We start from the raw sequence: 13,921 nt of genomic DNA, 5'->3' as shown, positions 1-13,921 counted from the left end.
GAAAATAAGGGACCTTACGAGTCCCACTAAGCATGGAACTACCACCAGTGGTATACCAGTTTGATAAGCACTGATGTAAAGTAAACTTATTGCAGGTGTACAATGTCTATGCATAATCTATTGATAAAACTCTACATGTAAGAAGTTGTATTACAAGAGGTGTACAAAAATCCTGAAAAAACAATTTCCTCCAAGTCTTACTGATAATAATAGTCTCATTGATTGATTACAGTTGTGAATATTTAGAGTGGGGGTGTAGGATAAGAATGACTGACTTCCTTTTTGTTGTAGTGCTGGATCTGACAATATACCGGGGTATTATTGTGAAACGACAAAAGTTTTTCATTAAAAATCTTTATTCGACCCTCGATGCATACAGTCACAAATGTACATTGTTAAATTTTCTGGAAAAGTAACAAATACTTCAAAGGCATAAAGAATGTTTGAAATGATAGATCAATTAAAAAAAAACATATTTTGAGATGATATGATTGATCAGCTGAACTAAATGAAGCACACACATTGTAAGCAATTCACTATAGCTGGTCAGGTTATGATTCATCACTCTTGGCAGTTACAACAATGACCTAAGGTTTGGACACACTAGTAAAGAAACTTAATGATGATCAATTGCATAGATGGATGATAATCATTTGTGCAACCATTGCAAACATGAGCAGGTTGACCCACCCGTTATCAAATTCTCCACACACAAAATAATATTCTGCATCTTGAGAAGTTGGAGAGTGAGGTCGTGGAATGCAGGGGCATGGTGTACAGGAAACAATCAAACAAATGAAGCCACAATTTTAATATGACAGTACAGCAATCAATGAGAGTTAGTCAATGTATGTAGCAATGTAGAAAAAGCTTGCACTATATGGGAAAAAGTGTTATAAATACCATACAAAACAGCCACAAATTAAATATATAAAGCAACAGTGTTAGTAATAATAATAATAATAATTTAAAGACCATTATGTTTCATAATAATGTACAGAATTTTTTTGTTATAGAGATCTAAGCAGACCAATATCAGAAATTCACTACAAGTTCAAACAAAGCGGAGATAACTACAAAACATTATTGTGTTTGTTCTAAGTCCTCTTGTTAAATACTTTAAGTCTACATATCAAACTAATCAAGATCATGTTTGACTAGATTTCATAATTCCTTATATTTTTTGCAAAACTTCTCAACATTTTTATAAAAGGGCCACTTTGAGAAAATAATATAGCTTTAAAAGAGAAAGATTTTTATGATTAATCAGGTTTAACATAATCTCTCTGTAATTATTTTCCGCGTTCAAAAGGAATTATTCATTTTTCCCATTTGTATTTCACTGCCCTGTTATGATTAAACTACAATTACGTTTTTATTTTAATTAGAAAATATTTTAAGTGGTATAGATAGCACAAAATTGAAGTCTACAAACTCAAAAATTAAGTTAATTTAATTAGGTCTAATCAACGACGGTATCATCACTCAGGAGAAAGAGTTAATGAATTTGAATAAATGTATGAAAAATAAATCTATATTTGAAAAGTACATCACATAATATATCACATTAGGTTAGTGTAATTGTTACAATAAAGACACATTTAACCCTTCATTTGAACAGCAGAGGACAGTTTGTTCAGACTATTACATACAAGATACACATTAGGAAATTTTGTCTCTACAATTTCAAAAGAAAACATAAGTTTTGTTCAGACTGTCAATAAAGTGAACATTTTCTTCTTAAAGTAGAAATACATTCTAACAATAATAAAACTCACTGTGCTTCATAAAAATTGACAGCCAAGTGAATGTTTTGATTTCATTAGTTGTTGAAAGATTTTTTTTTATTTAGCTGTGGTTCTCAAACTATGAATCATGAAGCTCTGTGATCCTTGAAATGTGAGGACATTTTGAGAATCCTGAATCAATTAAACTGTCCAAACTCGGTCATAGGTTTTGAAACATAGGTTGAGCCATTAGGAACTAGACACAGTTCAGACAATTCTGGAAACTTGTGTTATAATAATGATGAACAAACATGTCATGAAATCGTGCTGAATGTACACCACAAAATGAAACATATGAGAACGATTCAAAATGAACATTATTATGGCAACAAACACATTTCTGGATGGATGTATACCAGTCTAAAAAAAAAGCTCCCAATGTAAACAAAAAATAATAATTAAACCATGTATATTATATATCTACATATACTATATACAACATACAATTCAAATTGAAAATACTAAAACAAGGTTTCAACCCTCCCAAACAAAAAGTTCAAAGATGGACATGGTTCTAATAAGAAGTAATGTAAAGGAGAACTTTGTATTCTGCATTCACAAGTTACATTCCTTTGAAGTTTATAACTTGGTCATGTATTTCTTTACAAACATTGTACTTACAATGACACATATAAGCCAAAATAAATTAATAATATAATGATTACCAACTAATTAGCCTAGTGCAACAAAAAAAAAATACAAGACAACTGACAATATAAATGTGTTAATTAATATTTTTTTCCTTATTGTCAAACAAAAAAAAAACTGTTAGATAAATCAACTATATTTCTTTTTCTATGTAACATTCCCATGAAAAAAAAGTCATTCAATCCACCTTCACAACACTGTAGATCTTTGAAACAAACCAAAAACAGGCAAAGAATCCAATGGAACCTGTAAACAAAGAAAACCAAAACCAATCAATACTGCATGATGGAAAATGTTAAAACTAAAGTTGGTTGTAATATATTCAGCTGAAGAAAAAAAAAAAAAAAAAGGAATAATATCAAAGAGGCTACACTGAAAGATTACTGTTGCCAACTAAATGATCAAAGTGTCATCAATGTTGCTTTATTACCTTTTTCATGATTTGCCCATTTGCTTAACAATGGGATTCTGACATAAAAAGTGCACACACACACACACACACAAAAACATGTTCCTTGAAAAATATAAAGCTTCTTAAAACTGCCTGTATTCTGTATGCCAGATACACCAAAAAGATAGCTTCTGACATGAATAGGAATATCCAAAAAGTCTAGAACTATCTTAAAGACCCTAAATTTGACTTAAAGCAAGAATTTAACAACAAAAAAAAAAAAAAAAAAAAGCAGGAATGATAATAGTGAGGAAACAAATAAAAAGATTTGCTGCTCATTTATTTAGTAAATGAGGCCATAGATTGCAAGGGTTGCATCAAGCGCCCAAGAATGGGAAAGTGGGATGCTAAAAACTATGATTTCAATGCAAAAATTGAAGTAAAATAAAAAACGCTAAATTTTGCATTATCAGTAGTGATCACTATGGTTTAGGAACTGGAAAAATGGGAAGATGAGAAACAATTAGTAATTTATTTTTCAGAAAATTGAAATTAAACCAATACAAGACATTTTTTTTTAACTATAGTGGTGTGAAAAGTGAAATGAAACAAAAGTTGTTTTTTTGTTTCTATTTGTAAACAAACTTAAAGTAATCGCCTTACCTGTGGTGATGAAAAACAAGAAAACAATGATCCCAGTGTAGCCAAAGTACAGGAAAGTGTTTGTGAATCCACTCATCTCCAGCTTGGTGAAGAAGAAATGGATGCAGTAAAAGAAAAAGTAGATGGCTGTGAATCCACTGGTCAAGAAAGATCGCCACCACCAATGGTAGTCCTAAAACAGAACATTAACAGCAAAATCAATGGGTTGAAAACGAAACAAACTGTTCAGATTAATATTTCATAAGCACGCAACTTAAGTTTTGAACAGGTTCTAGACCACAAACCTCAGCACACAAGTGGAAGTAGCAAAGAAGTATGGTGGCTTCACTACAGGTGATGATGAGGATGATGAAGACCAAAAATAGGAATCCAAACATGTAGTACGTCTGATGAGACCTGCACAACAGATGTCATAGTTTGCTAATAGGATATATTGTTTTTAAATAAAGAAATAGTACTAATTACATATATACCTGAATTTTTAATATTAACCGTTTCCCCCACAATAAATGTGAAAGTATGAAGATTTGTAACTTTTTTAAAAAAAATCCTAGTACTGAAAGTTTGCTATCTTGCATGAAATCTCAGCTTATCAACTGAACAATTAAAACCCTAACACACAAAACCTCTTTACTACTTTCCAAATACTAATGAGAATAAAAAAAGCCAACACACGAAACCTCTTTAATACTTACCAAATACTATTGAGAATGAAAAACAGCTGTATAAAAATGCACCCAAAAGGCAAGACACCTCCCATGATGATGCCTGGTAAAGGTCGTGTGTACAGAGACTGTTCCGGAATCTGACGGGGAATCTGATTGGTCCGAGTTGGGTGTTCAATAGGCTGAAAAAAAAAAAAAAAAATTGAGCACAAGTAAAAATACACTAAATAATTTTGAAGTTGTTTAAATGTTTAGACACCAAAAAAGGTTGTAGAATAACAAACCCTTTTCCTAAATCCAAAGTAAGCTCCAACAAAAGTGAGTGGCACTGATATCCCAAACCAGAGCGCCAGCAAGGCTATCAATGTGGTGAATGGAATAGCAGCAGAGCTTCCCTTGGCCCACAGAACAAGATTTAATAAAAAGAAAACAGCAAAAACTAACCTGGAAAAAAAAAAAAGAGAAATTTTTAAAACAAGTACAAATGCATTTATAAAATGGCTAAAATCAACAAAACTATTCATAATACAATCATTTGAATGAAGCACAACATAAATGCAACAATTACCCAGGGCAGAAAAATGCTGTCAGTATCACATTAGATTTCCACTTCTCACCACCAAAAGCTAAAAAAAAAAAATTAATTAAATCTTACTAATACATTACCAAAAATGAGTAAACCAAAAATGCAATTCATTAAACTAATGGAATAAAACAACTATACAATCTACATATAAACTTACTTTTGTACATTCTAGCTGACACATAGCCTGCTGGTGTGCCCAGACATACATATAGTACCTAGGAAAAACAATATCATTATCAATGATTCCACTCAGAATAAACTAAGCAAGAATGTTATCTAATTCAGTAATTCCTAATTAAAATTGAGCTAAAAGCTTTGAACCTTACCAAAGCACAAGTCATGAGAGCTCCTCGATTAGCTGGTGAAAGGAAACCTAAACAGGCAAAAACTGAAAGAAAAAAAAGACAATGACTAAAAAAAAACAAATGTTATACATTCAGAAAAGTAGTTCCACTCAGGTATGTCATCATCAAAGATGAGTAAGCCGCTAGTGAATGCAGTAAGCTTAGTTGTTTTCAAATACAATTGGCGGGCGATCTTCTCGCCATATAGATATCAATATAAGACAATATCTCCTTTACACAACTTATAGAGCGATTATTTTTGTCTTAATAACCAATGAATGTTAGATTTTTACAAATTGAACATTTTTACCCCCACCCCTTTTCCCTGAGAAAGAATCCTGGTTAACCAAATATATAGATCTACTAGACTTTATAATATTCCAATAATAGGCCTATACATCTAGAATTAGAAGATGATGCGCTAAACGTTCCTGAACAATTATTTATTCAACTCTTGAAAGAATGCCTACTTACGGAAATACCTGAAGACGCATAGTCAATTCAGTATAAGTACATTCTTTTTTTAATTAGAAAAATTATAACTTTCAAGAGTTTTCCCAGTGTAGCCAAGGAGCTAGTAATTCTTTTACAAATGATATACATCTGAGATAAATTTGTAGAAAAATATTTGGAGCCGTTTTTAAGATCCATGTCTAGGTTACACCCACCAAGGTTCCACAATTTCTGACTAGAATAGAGGTATTGTAAAAAAAAACAGTCAAGTGGCAAGTAAAAATATTACACTGGGAGCACTTCTTGCATGTCCTAAAGCTTACATTTTGTAAGAATGCAGTACATTATCAGTATGCTTCTACCAAAGTGTCCACAAATAGATGCCACTAATGTGTTTCATTGATATTTTCTGCATAAGAAAGCAGACTCAAATAAAAGTTGAGATTCAGTACAAAAAAATCTTTTTGTATATATTTGAGCCCAAGTGTTTGCAGGCAAACTTACCTAATGTGATCAGAGTCATAAAGAAGAGCTGTGTACCATTGCCTACAAGGACAGCCAAAAACATGCCCTTTCTTGGTGGTCTGAACACATCACCATGGACCAACTTCCAACCAAATTCTTCTTGAGCATCTTCCTATTCAACCAATAGCATAGTCCAATGAAAATATACATATTAGAGGATAATAATTATATTTAAAAACATTCTCATTGGCATTTCAAAAGCTGTATGTTACCATGCTATCCATTTGGTTGTAGCGAGCAATGTCTTTGTGAAGAGTTCTCAACATGATCATGGCAACCATACCAGACAGAAAGACCACAATAACCAAAGAATTCATGATGCTGAAGAGAAATAAAGATACCATTTCAAAACTTAATTCCATTACTTCAATTCTGTTCCAAACAGAACTTTTCTATTTTACACTGAGTTTAACTTGAAACAAAATGAACCAGCATGCGACGTACCTGAACCATTGAATGTTAGTGTGGGGCATGGAGTCCAAAATATAGTCCCAACGAGAAGTCCATTTAATGTTCTTGTTATCCTAATAATTTTTATAAAGTTGCAATTAATGAAATATGTTCAAACTAAAAGCACTACAGTTTACAGAATGACAAAATATATTGTACAGCTTACCGTCCACTTCACAGAGTAAGTGTACTTGATTTTGATAGGTTTGTCGGGCTGTACCCCAGGAATACCCAACACTGGAGCATTGTCGGAACAATCTGGCTTATCTTGATGATTGATGCTGATTGATAAGAATAAAACACAGCTATGATTTTGTGTGTAATGAATCTCTTATCTATCCTTATATAGTTAAAGTTAGTTCTGTACTGATTGATTAAATTAAGATCATCAGCTTTATGATTTTTTTCTTTCTTTTGCCATTGAAAAACAATTCTACTAAATACAAATAACAATTTTAAATTATGTATTTGAATAACAATCTTGCAAAAAAAAAAAAACACAAATTACTCTTTGTGAATTATATTAGTTTGTACAAGCAACACAAACAAGACAGATGACATTAAAGTGAAGAGCCTGCCCAGCCTCCTGGCCTAATAATAACAAGAAATATAACAGACTCCTGGCCTAATAATAACAAGAAATATAACAGACTCCTGGCCTAATAATAACAAGAAATATAACAGACTCCTGGCCTAATAATAACAAGAAATATAACAGACTCCTGGCCTAATAATAACAAGAAATATAACAGACTCCTGGCCTAATAATAACAAGAAATATAACAGACTCCTGGCCTAATAATAACAAGAAATATAACAGCCTCCTGGCCTAATAATAACAAGAAATATAACAGACTACTGGCCTAATAATAACAAGAAATATAACAGCCTCCTGGCCTAATAATAACAAGAAATATAACAGCCTCCTGGCCTAATAATAACAAGAAATATAACAGCCTCCTGGCCTAATAATAACAAGAAATATAACAGCCTCCTGGCCTAATAATAACAAGAAATATAACAGCCTCCTGGCCTAATAATAACAAGAAATATAACAGACTCCTGGCCTAATAATAACAAGAAATATAACAGACTCCTGGCCTAATAATAACAAGAAATATAACAGACTCCTGGCCTAATAATAACAAGAAATATAACAGACTCCTGGCCTAATAATAACAAGAAATATAACAGACTCCTGGCCTAATAATAACAAGAAATATAACAGACTCCTGAAATAGACATTTTATAGAGGAACAAAAAATAAATGTGGAATTGTTTTGAAAACTCTTTCTACAAACATTACCCTAACAATCAATGGATCAGAGTTTACATGGATGGTTCATCTCAAAAAGCCACCACAAATGGAGAAGCTGGAATACTCATCCAATGGCCCGATGGAGATAAACTAGAAAAATCCATTGCAACTGGAAAGCTCTCTGACAGCCACAAAGCAGAAAGGGAAGCACTAGCACTAGCAGCTACCATGCTAGTAAATCATCCAAGGACCCTCCACAGTCAGACTGTCTTTCTAACTGATGTGAAAACAATCCTCCAAAGCTTGGAAAACTCTGATTTATAAAATAACTCAGGACAGCATTTATAAAGCTCAACAACAACAGCAGCAAAAAGAATGTTATTCAATGGGTACCAGCACATATTGATCTAGAAGGAAATGAGAAGGCTGACACACTTACTAAGTGTGGGAGAACAAACTCACAAACATTGGACTCTATCCAGAAAAAATGAAATTAATAGTGAATAGAATAAATGAAAAACGGACAAGCTCTCATCCAAATCACAAGAAAAATAATGCCTATTATAAGCTATACCGACAAGATAAACATCTAATCTTTCGCCTCAGGACAGAACACAACAAAATGAGACAACATATGTACCGCAAGCTCAAAATTGAACATGTGAAATTTGCCCATGTGGAGTGTCACCAGAGAATGCTGACCATGTTCTTCAAAACTGCTTTCTTTACCAAGAGGCCCTAACAAGGCACTGGCCCCCATAATACCTCTTTAGAAAATGATGTTATCTTGTTTTAAAGATTGAAGTGTGTTAAGTGAATGACTTTAAAAAGTTTTTTTAAAAAAAGGGAGGTGGGGTTGCATCAACATACAATTTTGTTCTTCTCCCTAGAGAACACAACAGAATGCGGCAAGACATATTCAAGAAGATAAAAGTTTAAACTAGCCAATCATGCCCTTGTGGAGCGTCACCAGAGAATACTGATTGTGCCTTTGATAGCTGCATATTCAAGCAAAAGCCCAAACAAGATACTTCAGAAGACAAAATGTATAGAGAACAGCCTGATCTGAGACCAGTGTGCAAGTCATTTCATAAGACTGGTCATCCTCCAACTTGAGAATGAGAATGAAGATGATGAAGTTGGCTAGATTCCACCTCTACCTCTGGATACATAAGGACATTACAAGAACAGTTGCATCTGCTAATTCTTTTTTCAGACAAATCCTTCCTTCTTTGTCTCTAACCCAGTCAAAAACATAGCATTGTAATTAGCAGTTACAGATACATCTTAAAGAATAAGGATTGTAATTAGCAGTTACAAATACTACATCTTAAATAATAAGGATTGTAATTAGCAGTTATAGATACTACATCTTAAAGAATAAGGATTGAAATCTTCAGTTATAGATACTAAATCTCAAAGAATAAGGATTGTAATTAGCAGTTATAGATACTTCATCTCAAGGAATAAGAAACTCTTGACCAAACACAGTTTTGGTCAACTCTAAAGCTATATATGGGATTCACAAGGGCGATATAACTATATTCCTTCTTTTAAGAACTTAATACAAACAATTGAAACAAAAATAATGAAGAAATGAGGTAACTAGGCAACGCTGGGTAGGATGTCCATCTACTAAAGAAAACAATAGTACGAGTCCCCCCCCCCAACCAGGTAAAGGAGAGCGTTCAGTTTGTATCAATTTCTTACCTTCTAGGTACCAATTTGGCAGAAACAATACGACCACCTTTCCCTAAGTGCTGAGTTCCCCAATCTTCTTCTGACAATGGGTGATAGTCAATGAAAATATCCACATGGTTGTAAACATAGTAAGTGTCTGGATCCTTAAAGTTTGACTGATGAGACATTCAACAATAATAATGTTTTTATTAAAAGAAAAAAAAAAAGGGGGGGGGTTACTAAATTATTATTGAACCTAACAACAACCAGTTAACCATGTAGTCTCCATACTTACTAAAGTAATACAGGTGTCTTTCCTTTTACTGTGTTTCGTGACATAACAGCCTATGGGGAAACCAGTAGAACAGTAGGTGTCCCCAGACTCCACTTTGTAACACCAGGTTATGGGCATGTTATCCAGGATCCTGTCAATCACAAACAGTGTTAGCACATCAGTAATACAGCTTCAAAGTTCTCTTCCTAACCACCACCACAACACACACACAAAAAGAAAAAGGAAAGAGAGAAAGAGAAATGATGTTCATTTTAGACTATAACACACACACACACATATTTAAACTCTTATGCGCACAGTGCTAAGTTTGATCTAGTAAATCTTATTACCAATGGTGCTGATAGTTTAGACTAATGCCTCTCTTGAGAAACGTCAGCTTTTCCATCTGTTTTCCATCCTCTTTGGAATAAGTCTTCTCACAAACTTGACGACAAGTAATATCCTCTGAGAAGTTCATCTAAAATAAAACAAGAGTCAATTTTCAATTGTGTAAACAATGAACAGGATTTTAGGTTTAGGCCTAAAGTAAGAGTGTCATTAGTGCTATATATACTATTATTATAGTTAATTGTGTTGTTAGCTATTATGTATATATTAATTTTTATTTACATTTCTTTCAAATCAATAACTATATTTAAAAAAAAAACAGGCTATAGAAAGACAAATAGAGGACTACAAAGAAGAGTGAAACATTGCATGGTGAGGATAGGTCCAGGTTGGGTGAAGAATTAGTGAAAATTCCATCAGATAATGAATTTAATGGTGTGACAAAATAATATTATCCAACTAAACTGCCAAGAAATCATGGTGAGAATAATTTTTCTTCAACATACAACATTTTATGACAGACATTTAAATTTGATTACATTTTGACTGCCAATTTAATATTGAAAAACCATCTTCTTATACTCATTTGAGCAGGAAATGACTGGCAAAAGTAAATAAAAAATACTCACATACACATGTGTTTATTGAAATTTGTTAAATAATATTTTCACATTTATTTATTTTTTTCATATAAGTAAATAATATTTTAAGCCAAATAAAAAAAAACGTTCATCTCTAATAAAGATTTATTAAGTCACCAATGACAAATCTTTGAAGACTAAACCTAGTGTCAGAACGTATATATATATACCTTATACATTGATGGTCTGATTCTTTCTCCAAATACTACTTGACCCAGATTCTCAGTCGGTGAATTGGCAACATCTGACTCCGGAATACAGAAGTCAAAGCTAATAAAAAAAATTATGAGTTAAGAGCTAGATCTGTACTGTCAAAAAAAAATTATTTTCAACTAGGCATTATTTAATAATACATTTTGTTTCTAAAGATATGAACTTACTCATGATATTCATAAGGCACAATATTTTCCACAGTATTAAGTCTGTTAACGTAGACCATAAGATTTGTCTGCAAATAGATATATATTATACTATAAAAGAAACAAGCAAAGAATTTTTTTTTAATTATGAATGAGTGAAAGATGAGATTAATCCTAGGATTAATTTTTCATTCTATTAATAAAGTAACAGTGTTTCAAGATCTAGTTATTCAATTGAATGTATGTACAAGGGTTCTATCAAAGCATTAGGTGTGTATGTCTTGATACAAGTAAGTGTGACAGTGAATGTAGTCACTAAGCTAATATGACTGGCGGCTGACTGAATGAATACTGACTAGAGAGAACTAATCTCTAGAGAGTCTATCAAGATCTAGATCTAATAACTTGATTTGTGGGTGACAGTAGTCTGAGTAGTGAAAGCTCAGATTTCAATCGATATTACTAATATTAAAATTTATTAGATCTAGACATTCTAGACGGGACTAATTCTAGATCTAGGATTCTAGAGACTGGACTATAATAGTCTATTTATTGAATGTAGATCTACTAGATTCTAAACCTAAGCTAGCACTAGAATGACTAGATTGACTGTACTGTACTATATCTCCCTAGTAGATCATTTGAATTTGAATGGTTAGAATTACTAGATTAGTCTAGAACTTACACTTACACTGTCACTGTATACTATCAAATAATACCAATAGCCAATAGTAATAGTATAGACAGTATAGTATAGACTAAATAGTAATTCTTTGAGAATGTCTAGAGTAGAGTCTAGACTCTAGAGGATGCTATTATTAAGAGGTCAGATACTGTAGACTGTAGTAAAGTAAATCATAAAATAAAATTTAATGATAATGTATTTTTGACTTGACCTTCTTGACAGTGAAAACCATCCATTAGTCTCAATTTTTTTTTCATATAATATTAGATCTAGATCTAATATTATATGATACTGATACTGTGATTGTGATAGTATGATAAATCAACAGTTATACACCACATGATGACATGACTACACAGGTGACACACTGACTGACAGTTAGTGAGTAACACACAGCAAACCTTGCAGAGTTGACTATTATTCACTATAATTTACTATTTATAAACTATTTCTAGACTTTGATATATCTAGATCTATAAGTAGTATACGTTAGTATAAGATTAGCCATCATTAGTAGATCTGCACTTTAGATATATACTGTGGTCACTGTGTGAGTGTGTGGTGTGGAGTAACTTAGTTATTTATTCATAATATTTATTAAAATTATAAATGTATTAAAATTGCATACCTGACAGTTGTTGCTCTCTGCCGATATTGTGCAATATGTCACCGAAGCCAACCCGGGCAAATAAAAGGCTTGTGACATATACAAAAGCTGAGACATTACGATAATATAAATATGAAACATGTTTGTAACTGCTTTATTCATTAACTATGGAATTTGTAAATGTTTCTTCCTAGAAGACAATCGTTAGGAAATGGCTGGTGTTAAACACGTCATTTTATGCATCATGGGAATGATAAAGGGAAATAAGTATATAAACTATGAAGAAGAGTTTAAAAAAAAAAAAACATCTGTAACCATAGCTCTAGATCTGTATAGATATAGTAGAGAGAGCTGTAGTAGCCTACTCTGTTCCTTTCTATATACATGTGTATATAATATCAGTGCCGGCTCTAGGCGAAGTGAATTTGGTGGCTTCAAATGAAAGAGAAAAATCAAAACTACGCATCAATTTGTACTCCAACAATAACAAGTTTCGCTATTTCTTCTCTTTAAAAAAATGTATAGAGTCCTGTCTGAGGTCCCCATCAATCTGAGACCCTAGGCGGCTGCCTAGTTTGCCTATATGTCTCAGGCCAGCCCTATATAAATCTATATATGTATAAATATGTTTACAGGGCCGACTCTAACATTTGCGGAGCCCTATTCGAAACGGGTGCACGGGGCCCTGTCTGCGTGAAAATTAAGATTTTGTATTAGAAAATAAATTCGTCTTTGCATTTTATTCATTCTTTACTCATTACAAAATCACGATAAAATTAACTTTAACGTTACGTTCAGCCAAGTCAAAATTCTGTTGTCTTTTTACATAGATCACGCTCAATAGCAAGACTTGCAAATTTAAGTAGTTCAATCTATCTTCGTGAATTGTTGACCTCCAGTAATTCTTGCGAGAAGTAATTCTTGAGAGCAGCTTCTTTCACCAGATGCTACAGTTACGGGTAATTTAAAAATATTCTGAGATTAACAAAGCAGTTTCTTATCTTATCTTATATAATACAGACGTTACTTCAAAAAAAGAAGATGATTACGTCCTACGCGTCATGCATTTAGTCATGCATATTAACCAATGACTTAAATTCTGCCAAGTCACTGGTTTTCCTGGCTAGCTCAGGCAACCCATTCCATGCTCTAATAGCACTAGGGAAGAAGGAGTATTTGTACAAATTTGTCCTAGCATATGGAACGAGGAATGTGCCTTTATCTTTGTGTCTTTCAGAGTATTTTATTAAATTTTGTTTTTGTATTTGAAGATTATGGTTCAGTGTTTTATGTATGATTGCTACTTTACTTTTGAGCCTTCTGTCCTGAAGGCTTTCTAAATTTAGTGATTTTACTAAAGGTGTTACTCTAGTCAAATGTGAATATTCGTTTGTTATGAATCTCACTGCTCTATTTTGTGTCTGTTCCAGTTTCTTAATGTTTTCTTGAGTTGAGGGGTCCCAAACGGAGGATGCATATTCTAGTTTGGGAAAACAGTGTAGCGATCGGAGCCCATGACGACCTGCTAACTATTGTGAAAAGACGAAAGCTTAAAAC

General features: G+C 32.8%; 1 protein-coding gene across 1 annotated transcript; it reads right to left on the bottom strand.

Annotated features, from left to right (window-relative positions):
• Positions 1-338: 338 nt before the first annotated feature.
• On the bottom strand, positions 339-12,615 carry LOC106060987 (transmembrane 9 superfamily member 2-like). The gene is made up of 18 exons (XM_013219031.2): positions 12,386-12,615; positions 11,094-11,161; positions 10,884-10,983; positions 10,075-10,202; positions 9,746-9,875; positions 9,481-9,626; positions 6,679-6,793; positions 6,507-6,586; positions 6,275-6,383; positions 6,042-6,174; positions 5,067-5,128; positions 4,898-4,955; positions 4,723-4,780; positions 4,439-4,598; positions 4,185-4,336; positions 3,774-3,885; positions 3,490-3,661; positions 339-2,681 (listed from the first exon to the last, which is right to left on the bottom strand). Exons 1-18 carry the CDS (start codon positions 12,524-12,526, stop codon positions 2,614-2,616), a joined length of 1,992 nt encoding a protein of 663 aa, XP_013074485.2. The 5' UTR covers positions 12,527-12,615; the 3' UTR covers positions 339-2,613.
• Between the last annotated feature and the right edge of the window lie 1,306 nt (positions 12,616-13,921).

This window comes from Biomphalaria glabrata, chromosome 15, assembly GCF_947242115.1.
Source record: "Biomphalaria glabrata chromosome 15, xgBioGlab47.1, whole genome shotgun sequence".
Taxonomy (NCBI): domain Eukaryota; kingdom Metazoa; phylum Mollusca; class Gastropoda; family Planorbidae; genus Biomphalaria; species Biomphalaria glabrata.
The sequence above is the reverse complement of the archived record's forward strand: the minus strand, read 5'-3'. Positions and strand labels throughout refer to the sequence as shown.

Coding starts and splice junctions, on each gene's coding strand:
- LOC106060987 (XM_013219031.2), bottom strand. CDS start 12,526: ATGAATAAAGCAGTTACAAACATGTTTCATATTTATATTATCGTAATG. Junction 11,162..12,385: donor CAGAGAGCAACAACTGTCAG/GTATGCAATTTT, acceptor ATCTATTTGCAG/ACAAATCTTATGGTCTACGT. Junction 6,794..9,480: donor GCCAAATTGGTACCTAGAAG/GTAAGAAATTGA, acceptor CTTATCAATCAG/CATCAATCATCAAGATAAGC.